At 39.2% G+C, this 24,152-nt stretch overlaps 3 protein-coding genes across 3 annotated transcripts in view; all 3 read left to right on the forward strand.

Moving 5' to 3' along the window:
* The first annotated feature begins 830 nt into the window (after positions 1–830).
* On the forward strand, positions 831–10,288 carry ldlrb (low density lipoprotein receptor b). Its single transcript, XM_024290134.2, has 18 exons — positions 831–1,092; positions 3,961–4,086; positions 4,178–4,300; positions 4,580–4,951; positions 5,711–5,833; positions 5,952–6,068; positions 6,161–6,283; positions 6,361–6,489; positions 6,579–6,750; positions 7,113–7,334; positions 7,411–7,529; positions 7,605–7,744; positions 8,085–8,226; positions 8,310–8,462; positions 8,551–8,703; positions 8,787–8,861; positions 8,949–9,109; positions 9,193–10,288. Exons 1-18 carry the CDS (start codon positions 1,020–1,022, stop codon positions 9,229–9,231), a joined length of 2,562 nt encoding a protein of 853 aa, XP_024145902.1. The 5' UTR covers positions 831–1,019; the 3' UTR covers positions 9,232–10,288.
* A 5,246-nt stretch (positions 10,289–15,534) lies between these two features.
* Positions 15,535–22,597, forward strand: ap1m2 (adaptor related protein complex 1 subunit mu 2). The gene is made up of 12 exons (XM_024289317.2): positions 15,535–15,771; positions 17,963–18,119; positions 18,252–18,319; positions 18,461–18,591; positions 18,663–18,810; positions 20,524–20,650; positions 20,733–20,875; positions 20,961–21,032; positions 21,670–21,828; positions 21,935–22,060; positions 22,208–22,283; positions 22,369–22,597. The coding sequence occupies exons 1-12, from the start codon at positions 15,730–15,732 to the stop codon at positions 22,392–22,394; spliced, it is 1,275 nt and encodes a 424-aa protein (XP_024145085.1). The 5' UTR covers positions 15,535–15,729; the 3' UTR covers positions 22,395–22,597.
* A 292-nt stretch (positions 22,598–22,889) lies between these two features.
* Positions 22,890–24,152, forward strand: part of cdkn2d (cyclin-dependent kinase inhibitor 2D (p19, inhibits CDK4)) — a 2,946-nt gene continuing 1,683 nt past the window's right edge. The window contains exons 1-2 of the mRNA XM_024290371.2: positions 22,890–23,139; positions 23,488–23,646. Coding sequence (XP_024146139.1) covers positions 23,506–23,646 — 141 coding nt within the window. The 5' untranslated portion in view covers positions 22,890–23,139; positions 23,488–23,505. The remainder of the gene's footprint in view (positions 23,140–23,487; positions 23,647–24,152) is intronic.

Genomic DNA, 24,152 nt, shown 5'->3' on the forward strand with positions numbered 1-24,152 from the left:
CTCTTATTTCCTAGCAGACTTGAAGGAGCCAATGAAAAGACATCATCAGTTTCCTATTTTTTCGTACTTTTAAAGACCCACTTCAAACTAAATTGTGTTTTTGGTGTTTTTAACATGTTCTTAAGGCATCTTTCTTATGAAGGAAATAATTGCTGAATTGCTCCAGTATTGCTCGGCTTTTTTGCTATACTTGAGCTTCTGAGGTGTCAGCTAGCTAAAGAGAGTGTAAACAAAGGGTTGATGGGAAATTAGCTGAGGTTAACTTCCCTAACAACAGTCCTACCTTCAACTGTCTAATGAACTCCTGCTACAGAAATATGTCAAACGACAATGAATTTGTTTTTATTTTTGCTAAAAAAAAACTGCATAATAATAATTAAAAGATCACTGAGAACCGTTTAACAGTAGATAAAAATGTAGTTGGAGTGTATTTCTATTTATCTGACATAACTACAATCACTTTGACAGGTATGAAGAACAAGTTTTCTTTTATTTGCATGCACCTGTTTAATATAGTAAATGCAATGTCAGTGTTTATGATATGTTCATTAATATTTACCTTTTGAGTGTGAATTCTTAGGACATGTGGCACAATAGTGTCCATAGAAGTAAATATGTTTAAAGTTAGTATGTAAATTTTGTCAAATATCTGTTTAACCACACTTCATTCATTCATTCATTCATTCTGAACACAAACCGAGCAGGTCACACAGGTCTGAGTGGTTTGAGTGATGTTGGAAGTGATGCCATTCTTGGCTCCTCCCCCTCGTGCATTCACGTCTGCTTCTAAGCATCACACCACTGTCCTGGCCCCGCCCCCCTATCAGGCTCCGTACAAATGGTCGGATGCGACGCAGATCTCTCTTGTCATTTCGCCGGCAGTTGGAGTTTTTGACGCCCGGCTCTCTGCCTGAATTTCCACAGCGGAGTTTTTTTCTCCTTTTAGAGAACGACTCTTCTGTTTCTGTACCGGTAACCAGCTTTAAAAAGAAAAAAAGTGACCACCAGAGAGGAAGAAGATGACTGGCACGCGGAGGACACTCGCCGGACTGTCATGTCTGCTGATGCTGATTCACTGCTTGGCTCTGACTGGTAAGAAATTCTGTTAAATATTTATATTTTTTAACTCCTTCTCGGTGAGCATTTAAGCTTACATTTACTTTGAAATAGTTTAAGGTTAAATGTTATTAATTGCTTTGAAATATACTACTAATTAGAGCTTTAAAATGTAAGCTAACGCCTATGAAGTTGTGTTTGGGACAAACTCTTTTGGTTTATCACCAAATATTATTTTAATCTTACCAATCGTTGATTTTTCTTTAATATTTATTTAAAATGAGATTATATAAATGTTTTCTTCTCGATTAAAAACGATTTTGTCGAAATTAATGACAAGAAAAAGTCTCAATATGCTTTGCAGCACTGAGAAATGAAAGGAACTTGGGTACGGCGCTGTGATTGGTCAGCTTGGCTAGATGTTGCTTGGCAACACCCAATCACACTCGATACCGGCTTGTTTGGAGTTTCAGTGGGCGCGTGCTAGAAAAGGCTGACTGAAGGTTGTCATGGAGGGCGCGGCCTTCTCCTCCTCCCTGCAGGCCGGATGCGAAGCACGGGATGCTGCGCAGCCTGTTTTCTGTCTTTTGATGATCAAAATGGCTAAAAACGAATCTATGAAAAATTATAATACTTATTATTATTAACTCATACTTTTTCATTCTAATATAAAACATATGCCATACTTTAGTATATTAGTTTTATTTTGTGTTAGTTTTATTAAATAATTGGGTTATAATAGTTCAATGAAAGCCTTTAATATTTAATATCAATAGTTGCTGTTTACCTACTCTGCCTCCATTATTCTGTCAAAGATTGTGATTACTCCCACGTTTTACAAAATAAAAGCCTAAAGTATTTTAACTTCATGAGGTATCAATTTGAGTTCTTGGTAGACACAGGCTAGTGTCCCTGTCCAGATACCTGCCTATGAGGTGTATGCGACACCTGGTTTTGGGAGTGACTGCATTCTTCGTAAAGGCCAGAACAAAGCGGCAGATTTTAGGATAGCTTTGCTGACCTCAGCGCCAGGAGGATCATCTCAGAAACTTTTCCACTGTCACTTTTATTCTTCACTCTCACATTTATGGGTTTAATGTGTTACAAGAACACATGGTTTGGATTGTAGAGGTATACGTTTGCTGCTTGATAGGGCCACAGTGTGAAGAGGAATGTGAAATACTTTAACTAACAAATTATATTTAATTTTTGATAAATAATTAAATATTTATTTTGGTTTTTGCTGTTAGGAACCCTCAATACACATATTAGACCACCAGTCATAAGACTTCATCGTAAAACGCATTACTTCATGTTAACATAATTAAACTTTAACCTAGCCACTGAGCAATAACAATAAAACTGGTTATTTAATAACTATCAGTTGTGTATATGAATATTACAGAGGGGCTTATTGTACTTTTACTGCAGGCATGTGCCGTGATAAAAAAAAGTTTGCTTACAAAGGAAGCTTAGACAAACTCGCCAATTACAGTCTGTGTGGTCAGTTTCCGATGAGATGAACTTCAGCTGAATCATTGTGAGCCTCAACCGGTACTGTGCACTCTGCTGCTGTTTTAGCAGTTTTTCAAGTGAAGGAAAAACACTCTGAAGTCACTGAGTTTGAATTTTTTTTTTCCATTTAAAAAAAATGCAAGTGTCTAAACAGCAGCATGAAACGAAAGCAGTTTCCTGTCCTCTTTACGCAATCAGATGAAGTTGATGTCAAATCCTTTGACTTACAACTCACCGTTTCCTTGACATGTCCTAAATTCTTTATGAAAAATGAAAAGAAATTTTCAGTTTGAGTTTTTTTTTGTTACTGTAAGTCTTGAGTTGCAGCTGCCAGGAAAATCCACTTTAGGGTCTATTTCCAGACATTTCTGACTCATGCTGGTGTGTGGTTTCTGGAAAAATGCAACCATGGAACAGAAAGGATTTTTCTCCAGTAAAAAAAGTATGCCTAAAAGTCAATCTGTTCATTTCTATTAGGAGCCAGAGGAGGTACTATAGTTAATGGTAGGTCCATTGTTGATGAAGCAACTTTGCCCTTTTCTCACAATCCCCTTAAAGTCCTTATAATCTGGTCTGACCTGTCTTTTTGTTTAGTGTTTTGTGGAGTTTCGTCACTCTGGAGTTCTTGAGATGACTTTGTATTGAGAGTCTGAGCTGCTGCCTTTTGGTCACTATGGGTTGTTGTTATGAGGAATGTCACTAGGGGACCAATCAGCAGCTGGTGGTGTGATCTCTCTGTTAAGCTCCTCCCATGCCATTGTCTTAAAGGGATAGTCTGACAGTGTCTCGAGCCTCCAGCTGATTAGGTGACAGGGGAGTGTTTTAAGCATCTTTTTTTGTTTTACCCCCAACCTTCTCGTATCACGTGGCACTTACTTTGGTGGGACCATCTCGGTACAGGAACTCAAAATAAACCCGTTTCAAAGCTGCATCTTTAACCTTTCATGTGTTTTATTTTTAACAGATTTGTTCTAGAAACAAAAGTCAATTTACACTAGATTTATTTCCTTTGTCAGTGGGACTTCCTGAGTCTGAAATTTCAGCTTGTATACATGAGTCATGCAAAAAAAAACAAGTGACCACATCATTTCCCCAACCTCTGTGCTCTGCGTTGCTTCATATTTTGCTCTAATTTAAGCCAGACAGCCACATAACAATATTTTAGCTAAAAAAAAAACAAGTAAAACACATTTCTTTACACTTTTATCTCAGCTTTACTACAGTTGTAACCCGAGAGAACATTAACCTAACAAGGATCTTAGCTTTGTGTGAGTTGGCACATTTTCACATTACTACCTGATTACCACAAGACAATGTAGATAAGCTTCTCGTCAGGTGAAGTGTAAATGCTGATAAACTCATGTGTAACACTTTTTTTGTTCTGTGCAGACGCCGCGCTCACATGCAGCTCCTCTCAGCTGAAGTGTGGGAATGGGAGGTGCGTCACCCGCAGGTGGATCTGCGATGGAACAGACGACTGCGGCGACGGGACGGACGAAATGCTTTCTAATTGTGGTATGTTGTTCTCGACTAAGTTGACAGCATAGCTTTAAATCCAGATACGGAAACTCTAAAAATCCATCACTCTTCCTGTTTCTGTCCTCAGCCTCTAAAACTTGCCTGCCGTCACAGTTCAACTGCGGCGCCCCGATACACCAGTGCATCCCTAAAAGCTGGCACTGCGATGGCAAAGCTGACTGTAGCAACGGAGCAGACGAGAAAAACTGCAGTAAGTTTCACTCACAAAGGGGGTTTGTTTCCTCTGATCGATGATAGCAAACAGGATCAAACATCGCCATCAGGAAGAAAAGTTAATAATTATCAGTGACCAACAGGAAGGAGGTTTACCTCTATTTTTTCTGTGCAAACTAAATAAAGTTGTGTTATTTCATGCATCACTTGTTCTTAAACAAGTCATAAACATGATGGTTTGATGATTTGGGCTTTAGAATCCTTTTGCCAAACTTCTCTCCACATTTTGCTAATTCTCTCTTTTTTTTTGCCACAGCTGCAAAACAATGCAAAAACGACGAGTTCCGCTGTGCAAACGGCCAGTGCATATCCCTCGCCTTCGTCTGCGACAGCGACAACGACTGCTCTGATGGCTCCGACGAGAAATCCTGTTCCAAACCCACTTGCAACCCTGGGTCTTTCCAATGCAACAACTCTGTGTGCGTGCCCTCCCTGTGGCGCTGCGACGGGGACGAGGACTGCGCCGACGGATCCGACGAGTGGCCGGTGAACTGCGTTGGGAGACAGAAGCCGGCATCGCGATGCGGCGTCCACGAGTTTGAGTGCGCAAATGGGGAGTGCATCCACGGCAAATGGAGGTGCGACGGCAGCCATGACTGCAATGATCGATCCGATGAGCTCAACTGCAGTAAGTTCATTTATTATTTGTTCAGAACTATTTTATTATTTAAAAAAAAATGTCAGTGACATTTTGGGGACGTTTTTGAAAAGTTAGGCCCAACCTAGTTCTATTTTCCACACATGGAAACCGTCATATTCTGTCCTTTTAACCGTGTAAGGCCTACTACATCAAAGAATTGACGGCAAATATTTGTTTATTTTTAATTAAGGTGTTTTTTAGCCCTTTGAGGAAATCCTCAAAAAATAATGTTAGCTTATGAAGCAAAAATATTGACATGAGTGTTCATGAAAAGAAAAGAAAAAGCACCTTCTTTACCCACTGTCTCAAATGTGATTTCAACATGTTTTAACTGGATTATAAAGAATTACGTATTTTTTAATTCTTTTAATAGAAGGTGGTAATTTAAAAAGAAATGAACAACAATGTACAAGTTATTATTACCAATAAATCGTGAAATTTAGCTAAACTTTTTCCCGCCCCAAAGTGTTTTTGCGATTTCGTGGAGGCAGCCATTTTGAAATGAGCCAGAAAAGCCCTTCTACTGCCTCTAGTGGAGTGATGATAAACTACAGGAAATAAAACGTGGGCCAAGTTGTATCCAATGGGTTTTTTAGGAAAGTTTGGGTCCCTCTACTGAGATAGGGGTGTCAGAAATGTGTGTGTCAAAAACGATACATATGGTAATATAAGGTTAAACATCTAAACCAGATATTGTGAGTTATGCAAATGCATGGTGTCGTTTTTACATTTTGTTTCTTTCTCCAGGTCGCCCTGTTTGTTCTGAAGGCCAGTTCCAGTGTGGCGATGGTTCTTGCATCCAAGACAGCCTCAAGTGTAACTCAGTACGCGACTGTAGTGATGGCAGTGATGAGACTGGCTGCTCCACAGGTGATTCAAATCTGAAGAAGTTTATGTTGTTTGGTGCTGGAAACGTCCACAACTTCTGTTCACACTCTGCCAAAGGGATCCAGTTCTTAATCATATGTTTCTTTTCCACTTTATAAAGCATGCGATGGTCCGTCTGAGTTCAAGTGTAGCAGCGGGGAGTGCATCAGCATGGAGAAGGTGTGTGACAAGACGAAAGACTGCAGTGACGGTTCTGATGAGCCTGATAACACATGTGGTGAGTGACAATACGACTTGATACCGGTCAACCTTCAGGAATCTGCTGCCAGGACTTCCTGTAGAAAACTCCCTGTCTTTCTGGTTCTGCAGGCATCAACGAGTGTTTAAGAGCAAACGGCGGCTGCTCTGACCAGTGCAACGACCTGAAGATCGGCTTCAACTGCTCCTGTCCTCCTGGTTACAAACTAAAAACCGACCAGAGAATCTGTGAAGGTGAGATTCATTTTGTTTGTGGTTTTTAAGATTAAAAAGATTAATCCCAACTCACCTTTCTGTATTTCCTTATGCAGACATTGATGAATGTGCCGAACCTGACACATGCAGCCAAATTTGCATCAACCTGCCTGGCACCTACAAGTGCGATTGCGAGTTTGGCTACAAGATCGACCCTGTGAGCAAGACATGCAAAGCCGAATCAGGTACAACTTGATTGGACCTTTTTCACTGTGTGGCTCGTTCATAGTCGTGTGTGAAAGTCTAACCAGCCCCCCCCTCCCCTCTTCTGCAGGAATTGTCCCCACCCTGTTCTTCACCACCAAGCATGATGTGAGGAAGATGGTGCTGGACCGCAGCGAGTATGTCCAGGTCATCCATGGGCTGAAAAACGCCGTGGCTTTGGACATGGACATGGCTAAGAAGACGATTTACTGGTCTGACATGTCTCTGAAGAAAATCTTCAGGTAAAAATGTTTTACAAAAAAATGTACATATTTTTAGTAAATTCCTCAGGTTTTAACTTTCTTTATATTTGTCACCTTAAAGCTTCTGTTGCTATCTTTGCAGTGAATGTGGGTTTCTTTACATGAAACAGCTGACTTTGTTTTTTTTCTGCCTGTTCTGCGTTACATCTGTAGTGTTCTCACAGTGCTAGAATTTCAGTTTGCAAGTATCAACATTCTGATCTTTTTTGATGAGCAGAACAGATAAAAAAGAGTTTGCTGCTTTTTGTAGACAAAACTTTTAAAGTTTTCTGGTATGAAATGGAATTGAAAAATGTCTTAAAAATTGGAGGGAAACTGAAGTTTTTTCCTTTTGTGTTTAGGTCAAACTTAGATGACAACCCCTCCAACCCCACCACAGTCATTGACAGTGGGATTGAGGCCCCAGAGGGCATCGCCGTAGATTGGATCCACGGCAACATCTACTGGACTGACAGCACTTTGAAGACGATCTCTGTGGCGAGCATCGACGGCACCAAGAGAAAAACCCTGATCACCGAGAACCTGGAGAAACCAAGAGCCATCACCGTAGACCCAGTCAATAAGTAAGCCAACATGTTTTTTTCAGCTGACTCCCATTCCCAATCAGATTTTTAAACATCTCATTTGCTTCTCTTTCAGCTTCATGTACTGGAGCGACTGGGGGGAGCACGCCAAAATCGAGAAGTGTGGTCTGAATGGAGCCGGTCGTGTTGCCCTGGTAACAGAAGACATCGTGTGGCCCAACGGCATCACTCTCGGTAAGCGTGAGCTAATAGAACTAAATAAACTCCATACCCTGGAGCATGATAATCAGGTTTGTGCTCTCTGGACAGACATGCTCAATCAGCGTCTGTACTGGGTGGACTCCAAACTGCACACTCTCTCCAGCGTTGATGTGAATGGAGAAACCAGACACAGGATTCTTGTTCTCAACCAAGAGCACTCCCATCCTTTTTCACTGACCGTCTTTGAGGTAAGTGCTTCTACCATCAAACATCTTAGTTTAGAAGTGTAATGGAACAAGTTGCCATGGTAATCTTATGGTTTCCACAGTTTTGTTCTTTCATGGAAGGCCAGCAGGGACAAAAATAAACTCTACATGTGACATAATTTTAAAGTTTTTTTTTTTTTTTTACAGATTTAAAGACCTTATTTTTATGATCATACATGTGTTTTTAATAGCTGATTTTTCTTTTATAACAAATTGCTTCACAAAACAAATACTAAAACTACATAGATTAAACCGTATACGGGTGTTATACTGTTAATTACAGCTTTTTCTCATGACTCATCATTAAACTTGCTCTGAACAGGATAAGGTGTTTTGGACAGACACTGGTTTGCGGGGCATTTACAGCGCCAGTCGCCTGACAGGAAGAGACCTCACCCAGATCGCTGGAGACCTGGATCATCCGGAGGACATCATCCTCTACGACAACCTCAAGCAGCCCATCAGTAAGTACAGTTGCTCAGATTCTCAGGTTCCGCTCTGCGAGAGAAGCTTTGCTTAACAGCCTCTCTTTATGTGTGTGTTTTAGGCATCAACTGGTGCACAGAAAGCAACAGCGGGAAAAACGGCTGTGAATTTCTGTGTCTCCCGGCTCCTCAAGCCAACCAGAGCTCTCCTAAGTACAGCTGTGCCTGTCCTGACGGCATGAGCCTGGGTGCTGATATGAAGTCGTGTGTGGGAGGTAAATGTCTGCAGCACATATATATTAAAAAAAGATGAGTTAGGTCACATTACATGTTGATTACAGCCTTTATATTGTTTTCCAAAAGGGTCAGGTGACAAAAACAGAAATCCAGTCTCAACTGCGACCCCCACCAAACCCGTCACTGTTAAAATGACCTCAACCACCACCGTCGCTAACAAAGAACCTGCATCTACCTCATCTGTGCAGAACACACAGGAGCCAGCCGCCAATGCCCAAGGTAAGCAAAACCTGCAAGAATAACTTTTTGATTATAACTTATCTATCAACCTGAAAAAAACATCATAATGTTGATACTTTCAGGAAACAGACAGTTCGTGACTCCTGCAGAAGCCCCAACATCTCACACTTCTACTCTCTTTGTTGTGCTGTCGATCAGTAAGTTCAGCTTTTAGACATTTTTCATTCTTCATTTTATCTATTCTCACTGATCTAAACAAAAACTGTGTTTTTGACCCTCTGCAGTGTTGGTGTCCCTGTTAGCTATGGGAGCTTTGTTTCTGTGGAGGCGCTGGCGTGTGAAGAACACCAACAGCATCCACTTTGACAACCCCGTGTACCAGAAAACCACAGAGGACGAGGTGCACATCTGCAGGAACGGCTCCGACGGCTTCGTTTATCCTCCGGTAGCATCCTTTTTTTATTTATTCATTACAATCGATTGCACTTTTTTTGCAGCTTTTCTCACTCTGTGTTACTTCCTTTACAGAAACAAGTGGTGAACATGGAGGACATGGACTTGGCATAAACTGAAAGATTTTCCCTCCCTCTGGGGGAAACACCTTGCTGCTCTGCCCTTTCTCTCCGACCGCAGCACTGTGCTGTTCACGTCTGCCTCGTCTGAGCTCCCAGCATGGCAGAATGAAGCAGAACTACTTCACAGCTTCCAATGAAGGATTACCATCAGAAGCTGTCCACGCTATTTGAGGAATGTAGAAATGTTCTTGCTGAGATACACATGCTTCTTGCAAAAGCCTTTCCTTTGACACGTGCTCTCGTAATGCTCATGTGTGCCTTCCAGCCTCACGGGTGAAGCTTTGCACAAAACTTCTCTGCCTTTTTCCAAAGCCACTGTGGCTTTTGCTCACTCTGAGATCAGGGTTGCACATGTGCTTGACTCCTTTCATTTTTAGTCTCAATATTGTGTCTTAAATACAATATGTTATTTTATGAATGTTTTCATTGTCACAAACAGTTTACATTTTACGTAAAGAAGCTGCTGAGTTTAACCCAAATGAAGAAAATGTTTCTATCTAGTGTGAAGATCTATTACTTCCTAAAAACTGTAAATAGTTTCTGTAAATGTTTTTGTAAAAATTCTTTTCTGGATTATTTCAGTTTTTTACATGTGCAAGTTTAATCAAACATGTAAATATCTTTAAGATTCTTTTATTTATTTATGCAAAGTTCTTGAATGTAGATGGTAATATAATGCATATTTTTCAAAATAAAAGCTGGGGTTTTGTTTTCCTGACGAGCCAGTTCACCCAGTACTGTATATCATGCAGTTGTTATTTAAGTTGCCTTAATGAAGCCTTCAAACACTGAGTTGTGTCTGACTCTTTCACAACTCAAACCCTTCCTTTTTGCCTTTAATAATTTATTCTTCCTTTGTTCTTTGTTTCTGTTATTGAGATAATTGTTTTTTTTTATGTGGAATTAAGAAAAAAAATGTATTTTAGAGACGTTTGCTCTCCTTCACCGCAAAATGAATGTTGAGGTTTGCTGGGTAGATGCCCAGTAAACCGGTTTTTGATTTGCACTGCATGTTTTGTTTTTGTTTGATGGATCCTTTTTGAATACAAGAATCAAACTGTAAAGTTGTTTCTCTGCTTATTGAATGCTGGTTTTATGATTTTACTAAATTAGATTTCTCTCAGCAGATCAGTATTTTGTTATTTACCCTTTACATGATTACATAATAATTATGAGTATTTAAATCCTGAAGTCTAAATTTGTAATAAATCCACTAAAGACATACAGAGGGGCAAAAAATAGATTATTTAGTTTTCCAACTTAAAAAGATGAGAGAGGCCTGTAATTTTCATCAAATTTATACCTCAACTATAAGACATAAAATGAGGAAAAAATCCAAGAAAAATCTGATTTTTAATTAATTTATTAGTAAATTATGGTAAAAAAAATAAGTTCAACTCACTGATTTGTTCTATATCATTTGTTGGCAGTGACAGCACTCAATGTTTTCTGTAAGTCTTAAATAGGTTTTCACAAACTGTTGCTGGTATTTTGGTCCATTCCTCCATGCAGATCTCCTCCAGAGCAGTGATGTTTTGGGGCTGTCGGTTAGAATCGTCCTTGTTTGTAGGTGACTGATAGAATTCTGTAGTTTTTTATCATAGGTTTAGAGAATCCCCCTGACTCACAATCCTGTCTTGTGTGTAATAAAACCATACTGTCTGCTGTTGAAAGGTCAGAGTTCCTGTGTCAGCCTCATGCTGGTACAGACTCGCTCTCCTTCTGCAGAAGCTGACAAGACAAACTTGCTTGATTCTTAGTGTGGTTCCAGAATGAGTGATACCTTTTGATAAGAAAACCCCCCAACAGTTACCAAATATTTATTTTCCACCATAATATGTAAATAAATTATTTAAAAAATCAGACAATGTGATGAGCGTGGAGCCCTGGAATGTGGATGCAGAACTTGATGAACTTCTCATTTTGTCTCTTATTGTTGAGGTACACCTACGATGAAAATAAGCCCAAATTCATTCAAAGTGGAAGGAAATCTCCATTTGTAGTAGTCACCAAAAACAACCTTTATCTTAAAAAACAAAGAACCAGAAAACTCATCTCACTAATCTGATTAAGATCCTGCATCATTCATGTCAACTTCTGGAGACTTATCAGTCAGGCTTTCTGCAGAGAGGAGGTTATGAAGGAAGCAGGGCGGATCTAGCTCCAGCACAGGAATGAGAGAGACCATTCATTTAACTTATCACCTTTTTTATCCTAACCTGTGTTTTTTAAATCAGAATTCATTCTGATTTACTCAGATGATTTCAAATGTTCTTCCTTCGGGGTCAGAAGAGTCTGTTCCAGCTGTGTCTTAGGTCAGTCGTGAACAGAAATCCCTCCTGAGTCTGTAAACAAGTTCGAGTTCTGTGGAAAACTTTCTGTTGTGACACAACAGTGCAGACTGCCAGAGCCCTGTTCAGTTTTGTAGATTATATCTAGTCTACATCTAGATCAGGAAGCCTTTTAACCTTTAGGGGTAAAGGAACTAAAACTAAGTTTTAGGATCAATTCTGAGAATAAATCAGCCTAAAAGGGAAACAGAAAGTGAAGCATCAGGGGCAAGAACATGAAGGGCCACCCATAAATGCATCATTTCCCTCCAGAGTGTGAATACATGTGTGTGTGTGGGGGGGGGGGGTTTGAAGGAACAGACCGGTCTTGTTTAGGGACACGATGTGCCATCGCAATCTTTTTCAACACGGAAGCTGAGGTATGCTGTTCATCAAGTTCTGCATCCACATTCCAGGGCTCCACGCCCATCACACCTGATCAAGGCTGAACGTTTGTCCATTCCTGAAAAACGCTATAAAAACTACAGCTGTTTGGACAGCGAGAACAAATCTCAAAGTCTTTTTTAGTTTGTTTGTTTTTTTTTCTCTGGCACAGCCCATGAGACAAAAGGCAGATGCATCCTGGTCTCAGGAGGCACCTGTTACCTGCTCTGCCGGCTGTCATTCACATCCTCTCCTCATCGTTTACATATGCATGCTGGCGTCCGATTGGCCGGGTGGAGGAAAACAGGGAGGAGCTGCATCTCACACCACTTGATGTAAGCAAAGTGGGAGTGTCCTCGGAAACCAATAGCAGGGAGGAGATAAGGTGTAGATGGACGGATACTCCCCTGTCAGGTATCCAGCAGCATCACCAAAAAGCCCCTGATGAGATGCAAAAGTCTCACCTGGACAGCCTGAGGGGCAAAGATTCCTGTGAGGGCGTTAGAGGAATCAGGCCATACTGTGAAGGAAAACAGTCAAAGGTTTATTTGGATTAGATTATTCTTTGTCAGAATTTGAGAAAACACAAAAGCTGCTCAGCTGGATGACAATTTCCCACACAACTGCAGATGTTCTCTGAAAACGTCTGAAAACCCCACTGAGATCTGGACTCGTCTTCTCAGTCCACACACACACCAGATGCAGTGGTGCAGCGTCTCCCACAATGCGGGGATATTATATTACATATCGTGTAACAAACCCAACTCACAAAGATACGGAGATGTTTTGAGAAACCCGTTACCTCATGAAGCGTCTTCAGCACTCACTGAGGATTGTGCTTTTCTATTCTCTTATCAAAGCCCCTTTTCCTGTAAAACAGTAAGTTTGTTAACTTTTGCTTGAAATTCAGATTAAATAATTCATGAACTCTTTAAAAGTCCCACTCCAATCATCTGTTGATGTATTTTAAAATGTTCTCTGTGGGCTTTTCTAATGATTATGCCTTTTGTAGGCAAATTAAAAATAAAAAAAGCAATTTTCTAGGACATGTTTTCTCCTGAGTAGCATCAAATTAGCCTCTGAGTTGTGGGAAGGATTGTTCGAGCGGAGTACCCTCATTTCCCATCATCCCTTTATTTACACACTCTCTCCCTAGCTTACAGCCCCTCACAACCCCAATAAGCGGTATTGAAGCTATCCAGCTGTACAGATTTGAACAAGATGTTGACTCAGACGAGAAAAACAAAGACGTTCGTGGATCTATCGTAGTAATTTTCAATTGGATACATCAGAATGGAGTGGAGCAGGAAGCTTGTGGCCCACCTGTTGTGTTTTCTACGTCACAAATACGAGCTTTATCAAACTGCAATTTTTCAGCTGCTCCTGATTCACCACAACTTGAATAAATAAATACTCAAAAACACAGTTTTAATCCTTATGCTACAAGAACATGTTAAAAACACAATTTTTATTAAACAGAATTTAATGAAAACCCGGATTCTGTTTAATGTTACAGCATTTAAGGAGATTCTGCAGAAAAATGTGTTTACACTAGTAAATACGTAATTAATGAGATGGGAAATGTGGAAAATTTAGAATATTAGATGTTATGAAGTGTCTTATAGATATTTCCTTTTAACACATTTCTTTTTTTTAGCTCATAACTGAAAAAAAGATCAAACATTCAAGTTTTTTTCTCGTTTTTGAAGGACTATTAAAAAAAACACAGATTTTCTCTGTTAATCAAGAGTAAATTTTGTTTAATATTCCCAGCCACAACATCTTAAATTGTCCCTAGGTTACATTTTTTGTGTAAAGTTAGAAAACAACAGTATTTATTTGTTGGTACATTGAGGCTCATATCCAGTGTGAGCTCAGTCTACATGAGAGGCCACTCCCTCCTTTACAGCCCAAAGGCAAAGAGTGCCGCTCAGATAAGAGCATCACACAGAATGGACAAAGGGAGTGAGATGCTGGAAAAGACTGATCCCCATCTGCTTTTCTGCAGACACACATTTGCTCACCTCAGGATGTGTACTTTTGTGAGTCACTGTTTTCCTGCTCAGAGCTGATAAGAAGCGTACAGACTGAGACATGGGGCATAAAGCCTCGCTGAGAGGCCCACAGCATTTATGGCTACACAAGTTCCCCTTTTCATGTGGGCAGTAAATATTTGTTAAGCTCTATAAAGTCAGATCCTTTAGGCTGAGGACTAAAATTGATCTGAAGCCTGATTTCAGTAAAATGTAAAACTTAATTACATGTGTTGATAATATCATTTTGTAGCTTTTGAATGGAATAAAACTTCATAAATCTATCTTGAGACATTTTCTCTTTTTTCTATCAGCTATGCTTATAGTCATGCAGTCCTCCTTAATTAAAATCCAAAAGTGTAATTACATTTAAAACACAAACAAGTGATTTAAAGCGACTGCTCTGTCTGTTTCCTCTCACTTGCTTTTTGTTTTACACCATTTAGGACTGAAATTTGTTTTAATTTTAAAAGCGATAAAGTTTTTAATCTAATACCAACAATAATGACAACTTTTTATTTGATTGGTTTGGCAATATTTTACTTGAATTTAAAAATCGTTTTGATCAACTAATTATTTGATGGTTTTAGATTCCACCAAAGTCAGCATTTGTTCCCTGTGTTTTGATGCGTGTTGTGGTATAATATTAATTTTTGAATTTAGTTTTATTTATGCCCCCAAAATACAAATTTGTATGCACAGAATGCTTTTTTTGCACAATACATTAATTTGTACACATATAATGCTAATTTTTTACACACAAAATGCCTCTTTTTATGCAAAAATACAAATCTGAGCACACAAAATTGCAAATGTTGTCCACAAAATATTATTTTGTGTGCACAAAAAGCTAATTTGCACACAATTATGCATAAAATGCCAGTTTGTACAATCAAATAGCTAATTTTTAGACGCAAACACCAATTTTAACAGACAAAATAAAAATGTGTGTGCACAAGATGCTGTTTTTATGCACAGGATACTAATTTGTCCACACAAAATCCTAATTTGAACACACAAAATGCTCATTCTTACCCACAAAATGCTAATTTTTACACACAAATACAAATTTGTACCATTAGTATGCACAAAATTCTACTAAAATGGTAATTTGTGTGTTGAATACTAACTTGTGGCAATAAAAATTCAAATTGATGCGCAAAAAATACTGAAATCTAAGCACAAAATACTTATTTGTACCCACGAAAATATTAATTTGCACCCACAAAAATCATTTGTGTCCACAAAATACTAGTTTGTTCACAAAATGCTTATGTGTTCGCACAAAATACTAATTTAGCAGGATCAAATAATATTTTGTCACACAAAATCCTCATTTGTGTCCATAACACACTTATAAATCGGTCATTTGTGCATACAAAATACTATTTTTTGCCACAAATTACAAATTTGAGGGAGCAATTGATTCTTTTTTGCAGTCATATCCAGGGCTCCATAGTCGTACGGTAGTGCACCTGTTGTTTTAACTCTACGTCGATGGCGCCCTCTTGTGGTGAAATCGTTCAGTACAGCCTCCGGAGGTCCACGCGCTCAGGTGAGCAGGTTAATGTTTCACCTGCGTGACCACGTCACGGTAGACCCAGAAGAGGAAAAAAAAACCTTCCTCGGTGGACTGCGCTCCCGCTCATGTTTCTCTCTGGGTTTTGATAACAACACCGGAAGTCGGAACCGCCGTCAGCTGAAAGTTGTGAGCTTTAGTGAAGAGTTGCAGGTTCGAGCACGATGTCTGCCTCTGCTATTTTTGTGTTGGACCTGAAGGGGAAGGTAAAGATCATCACCGGGGGGTTATTACTCTTGTTTCACCGGAGCACGCGCACATTTACCTGTATATAATTATTTATTTTTTCAGCGACTTTTGGACCGAATAAGTCGTTAAACATTAATGTGTTCGTTAACATTTAATGAAGGATCATAATTCATTCACGGCTTCTCTCCACTTCCGGTTTTAGCGGCGGCTGCTCAGAGGCGCAGACGAGGTGCGCAGCTTGCGCAGCATCTGCAGGGTGTCTGTGAGGATGGGTGGGAGTCTGACAAAGGCTTAAAAAAGATCGTGTGTGTTAAAGGGGCGTCTGACGCCAAGTTGAAGCGGTCGTGTGTCACTCGATCCTCTTGGAGCGTTTCTCCAGTCTCTCAGAGACCTGCAGCAGGTTTCAGTTCTGCTGCTGCGTGGGGGAGGCAGGTGTCCGGTTCAAGTTGCTTTGCATATGGATCTGGGATTGTTGTAGAATTTGAAAGCCATTGTTCTCGAAACAAAAGGAAGCTGCACCATGGTTTAAATGATGATTAAGGTGGAAAGTTGAAATGATGCTTCGCTTTTTAAGACTTTGACCAGATTATTATGACCCAAAGCAATCCTAAACTACAAGAACCATGTAGTTGGTACAATTCTTTCTTTGAGTGTAAATGTATCCCTCGCCACAAACTCAAAAACTTGCAGAAATTTGCACACACCAGTCCATTATAAATGAATTTTGAACATGCAGGGGCCAAGATCACTAATGACGCTCAAAAAAAGAATATTTCAAAAGAGTCTGCTCCACAGGTAAAGTTTTGTTGATATTTGACCTCACGAAGAGGTAAAAAAAACACATTTTAATACTTTCAAATTTTCCGTTTGAATATTTCTAACAAGACCATAGTCCAGGAACTGCTCTCGAACCATCTTTTGAGGTGGTCCATTTCCAATCAGACTGAGCTCCAGTTAACTGAGTTTCCTCAGCCAGAATAGGCTCCATGCTCAAAGTGGAATGAGTGAACCAAAACGGCCACCGTAGCCGGGCTTTATGAGTCGTAAACGCAGAGCCACGGTCAAACATGGAGCAGCGATGCAAGAGCAACTCATTAAAATGTGGTCGTATGAATGCATGCTTGTTAAAACAACTTTTATTGTGATACACATTGCTTCTAAAACTGTTTTCCTGACAATTTAGATGTCATAAACACTTCTGAGCGTACCTTCTTAGCTAATGTCTCCTCAGTAACCATCTTAAAGCATGTTAAGGTTAATACAGACATTCAAAAGTGATCAGTGAATTATGAAGTTTGAATAAGTAAACTAAAAAGCTTGCAACTTCCATTATTCTTTATCTCATTGCTTTGTCTCACCCTCGTAATTCCTGGCCAATGCCAGAAGAGATCTTTAGTCACGTGATTTTGTTTACAAGTTTTTGTCCAGAACAGGAAAGTCCCCTTGACAGAAGTCTGAATGGAGTCCATATGCAAGGTTCCGGTCTCGATCCGGACTAAATTAAGCTGATTAGATCCTGACAATCAGACTTTTCCAGTCTGAATACACCCTAAAACTCCTAGGGATTTTCCTCCATCCCCTCGTAACTCCTTGAGCATCACGGGAAAGCTACTTATAGGAACAAATGTTGGCTTTAATTTGTAGATGTTTATCGGCATTAGCATGGCGAGCACGCAAAAGTGGCCTTTCTCTGTTGATCTGACATTTTTTGACTCAAGCTGAACAAAATTATATAGCAAATGATATGAATGTGTTAGGAATTTGGGTTGACAAAAACAAATCCGTTGCCAAGGAAATTTAAAAAGTTTACTTTTCCCAATTCTTCTGAAATGTACATAGACCTGTTCGTCACTCCCAGGTGACCAAAAACTAAAATGGTTGCTATGGAGAGAAAGCAATCAGAAAAGTCAGCATTTTGAAAAAAGTGGTTTTCAGTGAATTTATCTCGTGCACCTCAGACCAGGGTGCCAAAGGCAAAGGGAGAGAGAGTGCCCGGGACGTCCCAGGTTTAAAGTTTAGGACTCAAAAATACAATTTTGTTTAGATATGTCAGCTGGTAGTCATCCAGCTAGTAATTTTTATGACTTTTTTTTACAAGGAAAAATATATCTACATAATAGAATAATAGCAATAAAACTAACACGTCTTATCATAAATGTCTTTTTTCCTCAACCAACAATGCTTTGTGCTTTTCTGCTTCCTGCTCAGGTGCTGATATGTCGGAACTACAAAGGCGATGTGAACATGGCAGACATCGACCACTTCATGCCTTTGCTCATGCAGCAGGAAGAAGAAGGAATGATCTGTCCCGTGATTACACGCGGCAACGTGCACTTCATGTGGATCAAACACAGCAACTTGTACCGTATCCTCATACTCTGCTTTGTAAACATTAAAATAGCGTTAGCTGCAGAGGAGCAGAACTGTGAGGAGCTGATTTCATCACCTGTCTGTGATCGGGCTGTTGTTAACCGACCTTGACTCAAACTGTGTACAGTTGTGGCCACTACGAACAAGAACTCAAACGCCTCCCTTGTTTACTCATTTCTTTACAAACTGGTTGAGGTGAGTTAAACTTTGTATCATCTTCTAGACCGGTTTGATAGATTAGTCATTTTCTACAAAGCAGGTAAAAGTTCACTGAAAAATCTTGGTGTCTATCCAAAACAAAAGCTCCAACAGATAAAGGATGTTTGTGTGATGCAGGTTTTTACGGAGTATTTCAAAGAACTGGAGGAGGAGAGCATTCAGGATAATTTCGTGGTCGTCTACGAGCTTCTGGATGAGCTGATGGACTTTGGATTCCCTCAGACTACTGACAGCAAAATCCTACAGGAGTGAGTTTCATGGACAGCCATGTAAGTGATGTTCCTCCACAGAACTTCATCTCTTGGCCCTTTTTTTGCAGATACATCACACAGGAGGGAGCCAAATTGGAGGTGGCAAAGACCAAAGTGCCGACCACTGTGACCAACGCCGTCTCCTGGCGGTCAGAGGGGATCAAATACAAGAAGAACGAGGTCTTCATTGACGTCATAGAGTCCATCAATGTACTGGTATGTTCAAGGATAAAGATCTGCTCACTTTATTTTGGTTTAAAGAGTAATCTCATATGCAACGCATAGAGTCAATACAGCGTTCCCTCATTTATCGTGGAGGTTCTAAAAATAAACAGCGATAGGTGAAGATAGGAGAAGTTGAATTCAAAACGTTCTAATACTATAAAACCCTCACCGTATTGTAGAATGAAAACAAAGATCTGATCTTAGGTGGCAAGCTGCGCACATTCTGTACAGGGGACAAGGTTGACAAGGTCAATGGCCAATCAGGGCGCAGAACAGACTGCGCAGTTTAAAAACAGACAGTGAAAGGGTACCCGCGAAATATAGGGAACACTTTATATAAAGACGATTGTTGTCTGAATCTGTTTTATGTCAAGTCCCCACATTTTGTTTCTGAACTAAAAGAGAATCTAAAATTAATTTATTGTGCAGTTCCTCAAATGACCACAGGAGGAAGTGTGTCAGAGGGAAGCAACTTCCCGTATGTACGTATGTATGTACATATATATATAAAATGGCCTTTTTTTTGTTTGTTTTTCAATTAGCAGGTAAACCCAACAAAACTCACTTTGCATCATCTCATTTAATTGCTCATTTTAGGAACTTTGTACCCAGAATTCACAAAAGTTATTATGATTGTTCAACGTTAGACTTTATTTTTGCCTTCAGAATCCAATTTGCATATGTTAGAAATGTATATTTATCATATATTTTTAGTCAATACAGTAACATTATATATTTGCCTGCCTGTAGTGAACATTTTACAATTAAATCTGTTTTTTGCAGTTTATCATTGGTAAAAATTGAATGTTTTTGATTTTTTTTATATATTTTTGTGCCATTGATTCTCCCACAAAAATACCTGAGAGCCTAAAAATACTTGAGACAGCTAATAAAAATGACCTTCTATCCACTGGTCCTTTGTGTAGCCTCATATGTATGGATTAAACCTTTTTAAAAGAAATTCTCAGAGGAAAAGCTTTCATTATAATCCTTCGTTGATGCCAAACACTAATCCCGGCGCTGGATCTATGTTGCCTGTGCTGCAGCCAGCAGTGTGGGCAACATTTCACTGGTTTGGAGAAAAACCAGTTCAGTGAAAGCAGCAGATTCTGGAAGCAGATGTGGGGCAGCCATTGTTCAAAAGGAGTGTTGGTTTGGAAGATCAGTGATTGGAGTCTGTGCAGCTTCTTTTTCAAACAATTGTCTGCACGAGACGCTCTCATCGCTTTGTGATCGTACCAACGTCGTAAACATCAAAAGACTGATGCAAATATGAGCCGGGGAGAGGAAAAGAGAAATCCGGCGGTTTAAAATGGCATCAGATTACAACCTGTTGTCAGAAGCTTTAATGTCAAAACAAGTCAAAGCTTTTGCTTTGACTCGTGCAACAGGAACACCTAAACACAATTTACATTTATGAAAAATATCTGAGTAGCCAAAAAGCCTTTTGTAATGGGGAAAAAAATTCCTTACTACTTCCCAAGCTCTTGTAATTTTCAAGGTAGAGTTACGCATAATGTGGGGTCCCTAAAATACTTTTTGTTTTGTGCTTTTGAAACTATAAACATGTTGCATCTATTTATTACTAAATGAACTTTTAGTAAGAGCAACAAAATATTTGATTTTAAATATATTTTTATTTGAATAGACTAAAATAGGTTGACTTTTATTGAATTCATCATTGCTTCTTTATTTCTCTTTAAGGTGAATGCCAATGGCAGTGTGATGAGCAGCGATATTGTGGGCAGCATCAAGCTGAAGACCATGCTGTCTGGGATGCCCGAACTGCGTCTCGGTCTCAACGATCGCGTTCTCTTTGCTCTCAGTGGACGTACGCCAATTTCCTTTTTACGTCTGTTTTCTAGCAGGAAACTGAATGGCATCACTCTTCATTTTGTGTGTTTTGTGCTCAGGTGACAAGGGGAAAACGGTCATGATGGAGGATGTGAAGTTCCATCAGTGCGTGCGTCTGTCACGCTTTGAGAGCGATCGAACAATCTCCTTCATTCCTCCAGATGGAGAGTCTGAACTGATGTCTTATCGCATCAATACTCATGTAAGGTCCACCTCTTTGAAAATGAAATTATTTAACTAATCTTTTTTTATTTCAACAAATAACAGATTTCTTGTATGTTTTGCAGGTGAAACCATTGATATGGATTGAATCGGTGATAGAAAAATTTTCCCACAGTAGAGTGGAAATCATGGTTAAGGTACTTTACTGTTTGTTTAAGACTAATTACAAACCTATTTTAAAAGAAAATTGAACTCAATGTCAGTTAAAACGATTTATTTCAGAATCTATGCTTGTTGGTGGAGGGTTAATAATGTGGGCTTGTTTTCTCCAGTTGTGAACTGTGAGCTTGTGCTTATTTGTCAGTTACAAAACACATTTACAACATTGCTGTGTCAAAAATAACATTAAAAATAAATGAAATTAAAAATCCAGACAAAAATAAATAGCAAGTTGTTTTGAAAATCAAAAATAGTTTGGTTTTAAATTGTAATAATTGAGTTATCTAGTAACAAAATCTACATTATATTTAGTTTTTCTTAAAGTGTTGAAAGTTTATTTCATATTTATAGCTTTTAGAAACTTAACCTGCTTGACACTTAACATTTTATGTTGCATAGCATTTTACAATGACTCTAGCCTGTTCTATTTTTATATGAAAATGTACATTTTTAAATTGAAAGTAAGATTGAATTAAGTTAACATTTTATCAGTCTTCTCTCACAAATTTTGTTCCTGTCTTAGTCATGTTTTAGACTTTTCCAATGTTGCAGTTTTATCAAGATGTACAAAACTAGGGATAACTTCACCAAGTGCCTTTTGTGCTGTGTTTTTAGGCAAAGGGGCAGTTTAAAAAGCAATCTGTGGCAAATAATGTGGAGATTCGGGTCCCTGTCCCCAGTGATGCCGACTCTCCGAAGTTCAAAACCAGCACAGGGAATGCTAAGTATGTGCCTGAGAAGGACCTGGTGCTTTGGACCATCAAGTCTTTTCCTGTGAGAAACACACAATGGAATAAAGTTAGCATTTTATTCGTTTAAAATAGTCTCTACTTAATTATATATATATTTTTGTTGTCCTTTTCTATATGCAACCATTTAGGGAGGGAAAGAGTTTCTCATGAGAGCGCACTTTGGGTTGCCCAGTGTTGAAAATGACGAGCTGGAAGGCAAACCTCCCATAACTGTTAAATTTGAAATCCCATACTTCACAGTCTCTGGAATTCAGGTATGTCCGCTTTCTAGTGTTTACTATATTGATTAAGCCGATTAGCTAATTTTAAATAGTTTTTAAAACATTTGAGATTTTTTGTCTTTGTATCTGTATAATTTCTAGTAAAATATGTCATTTAGCTTCGCATATCTTGTTTTTTAGGTTCGGTATATGAAAATCATTGAAAAAAGTGGCTACCAGGCTTTACCCTGGGTGCGCTATATAACCCAGAGTGGAGGTAAACTATAAATAATTGTGTAGCTATTTGTTTAACATATGCTATTTTATTTTAAATATCTTGCATCTGTTGTTTTTTTATATAGATTACCAGTTGAGAACAAATGTCTAAGTAAAGCTTGCAAGATGCTTCATCTCCAGGACTTCCAGAAGAACACAATGAATTGTTTACCTGCACCTGAAGAATTTCATTTATTGACCTATTTTTCTGTATTTTAACTTTGTTTTATGAAATCTGCCAGCAATTTGATTTTATTGTCACTTTTTTCAGATCTTTTCACAATTATTGAAATAAGATTATTCCCTTTAAAACATCTTGCTTGTGTTTGCACCTGTTTCTTTGTGAGTTGAATACTTTAAAGGCTGATTTTTTCAGTCATCGGGCGGTTCACCACCGTGCAATCAGTGCCGGCAAATTCCGCCTAAAATGAAAAAACATGAACCCGCCTTTTTTCCACACTCTGTTGTGAAGAAATACAACCAAAGCGTGGAAATGTGAATGGACTGAAGAAACAAACGAATACGAATCGCCCGCTTTCTTCGCTTCGCGTTCTGATTGGTCAATCCCAGCTGTTACCACAGTGACAACGTAGTAACAGAGTTGTAACCACTCCTCTTTTACCATATATGGGTGAACAACGCCTATTGGGCCACCTGTGATTGGCCAGCATATCTACTCTCCAATGTTTGTAAATTGTCGGCTTAGATGCACTACTGTTTGGATCTCAGCGCGCAAATGTATTTATCAATGTTTATAAACTCTTCCATTTTGAATTTTATCTAAAAAATTACCGGACTACGGCGTCGGCGGGCTGATAATTCTCATCGAGGATTCGGATAGTAACGTATTGACGAAGGTAGGATTAAAGAGCTCGGTTTTACGGTTAGCTTTTAGCTTGTTTGTTAATTCTTTATAACGCTCTGTCGACGTGACTTAAGCGTCTGAAGAGTTTCTCCATAAAAATATACATTTGGACATTTTTTCCCGTTTTATTAGCCCAAATAACCAAGTCAAAAACAGTACGCTTACAGTCACGTAACATGGCGTCACCGTGAAAACTACAAGTTACGTTATTAGCCGGATGCTGTTGTTAGCTAGGTGTAGCCGACGATTATCGTCCCGGCTGTCTCGAGCTTTTATGTATTCTAATGGCGGAACGGTGGCTGGTATTCATGGTGACCGGGGTGCGTGTGCTGTTGAACAGGCAAGAACGGAGTTTAGAATGGTCCTCAGTCAGATGGACGCCGGTAAAGCGCTGACGGCGGCGGCAGCCAAAGGGAATGCCAGCGAGGTGCAGCGGATCCTGGAGGAATGCAGGGTGCATCCCGATACCCGGAATGAGTTTGGCAGGACGGCGCTGCAGGTGAGACCTGTCACCGTAGTACGACATTTCTCCTCTGTAGGTTCGGGCTGTGATACTACGGCCTATTTAGATCTAAACACAACGTCTTTCGACACTTACTATTGTCTCTGTTGTTCGGTATTCAATTTAAAATAAAAAAAATAGCTAAATAATTTTAAAACTATCGTAATATACAAGAAATTTACCGAGCGGGGTAAAAGAAAAGTCGCATTTGTTGCCAAATTAGTTCAGTAATTAATAGCCGCTTCCAGGAAGTTACGATGTTCCTGTTTTTGTTACTTTCACAGTAAAATGTTTCACGACACTTTCTGTAATTCACAGAACTAACTGTACCGGAAGTCTGATTAAAGCAACAGTTTATATTTATTTTTAACTGCTTTCATTAAGAAATTAAAAAAAAAATTAAACAGACTAGTATTTTATATTAGTCAATAACAATTATGCAAAGTTTTCGATGTAAAATGAAAGTTTCTGGTTGGGGAGAAAAAGTGAGAAATTGTCCATTA

Source organism: Oryzias melastigma, linkage group LG1, assembly GCF_002922805.2.
Source record: "Oryzias melastigma strain HK-1 linkage group LG1, ASM292280v2, whole genome shotgun sequence".
NCBI lineage: Eukaryota > Metazoa > Chordata > Actinopteri > Beloniformes > Adrianichthyidae > Oryzias > Oryzias melastigma.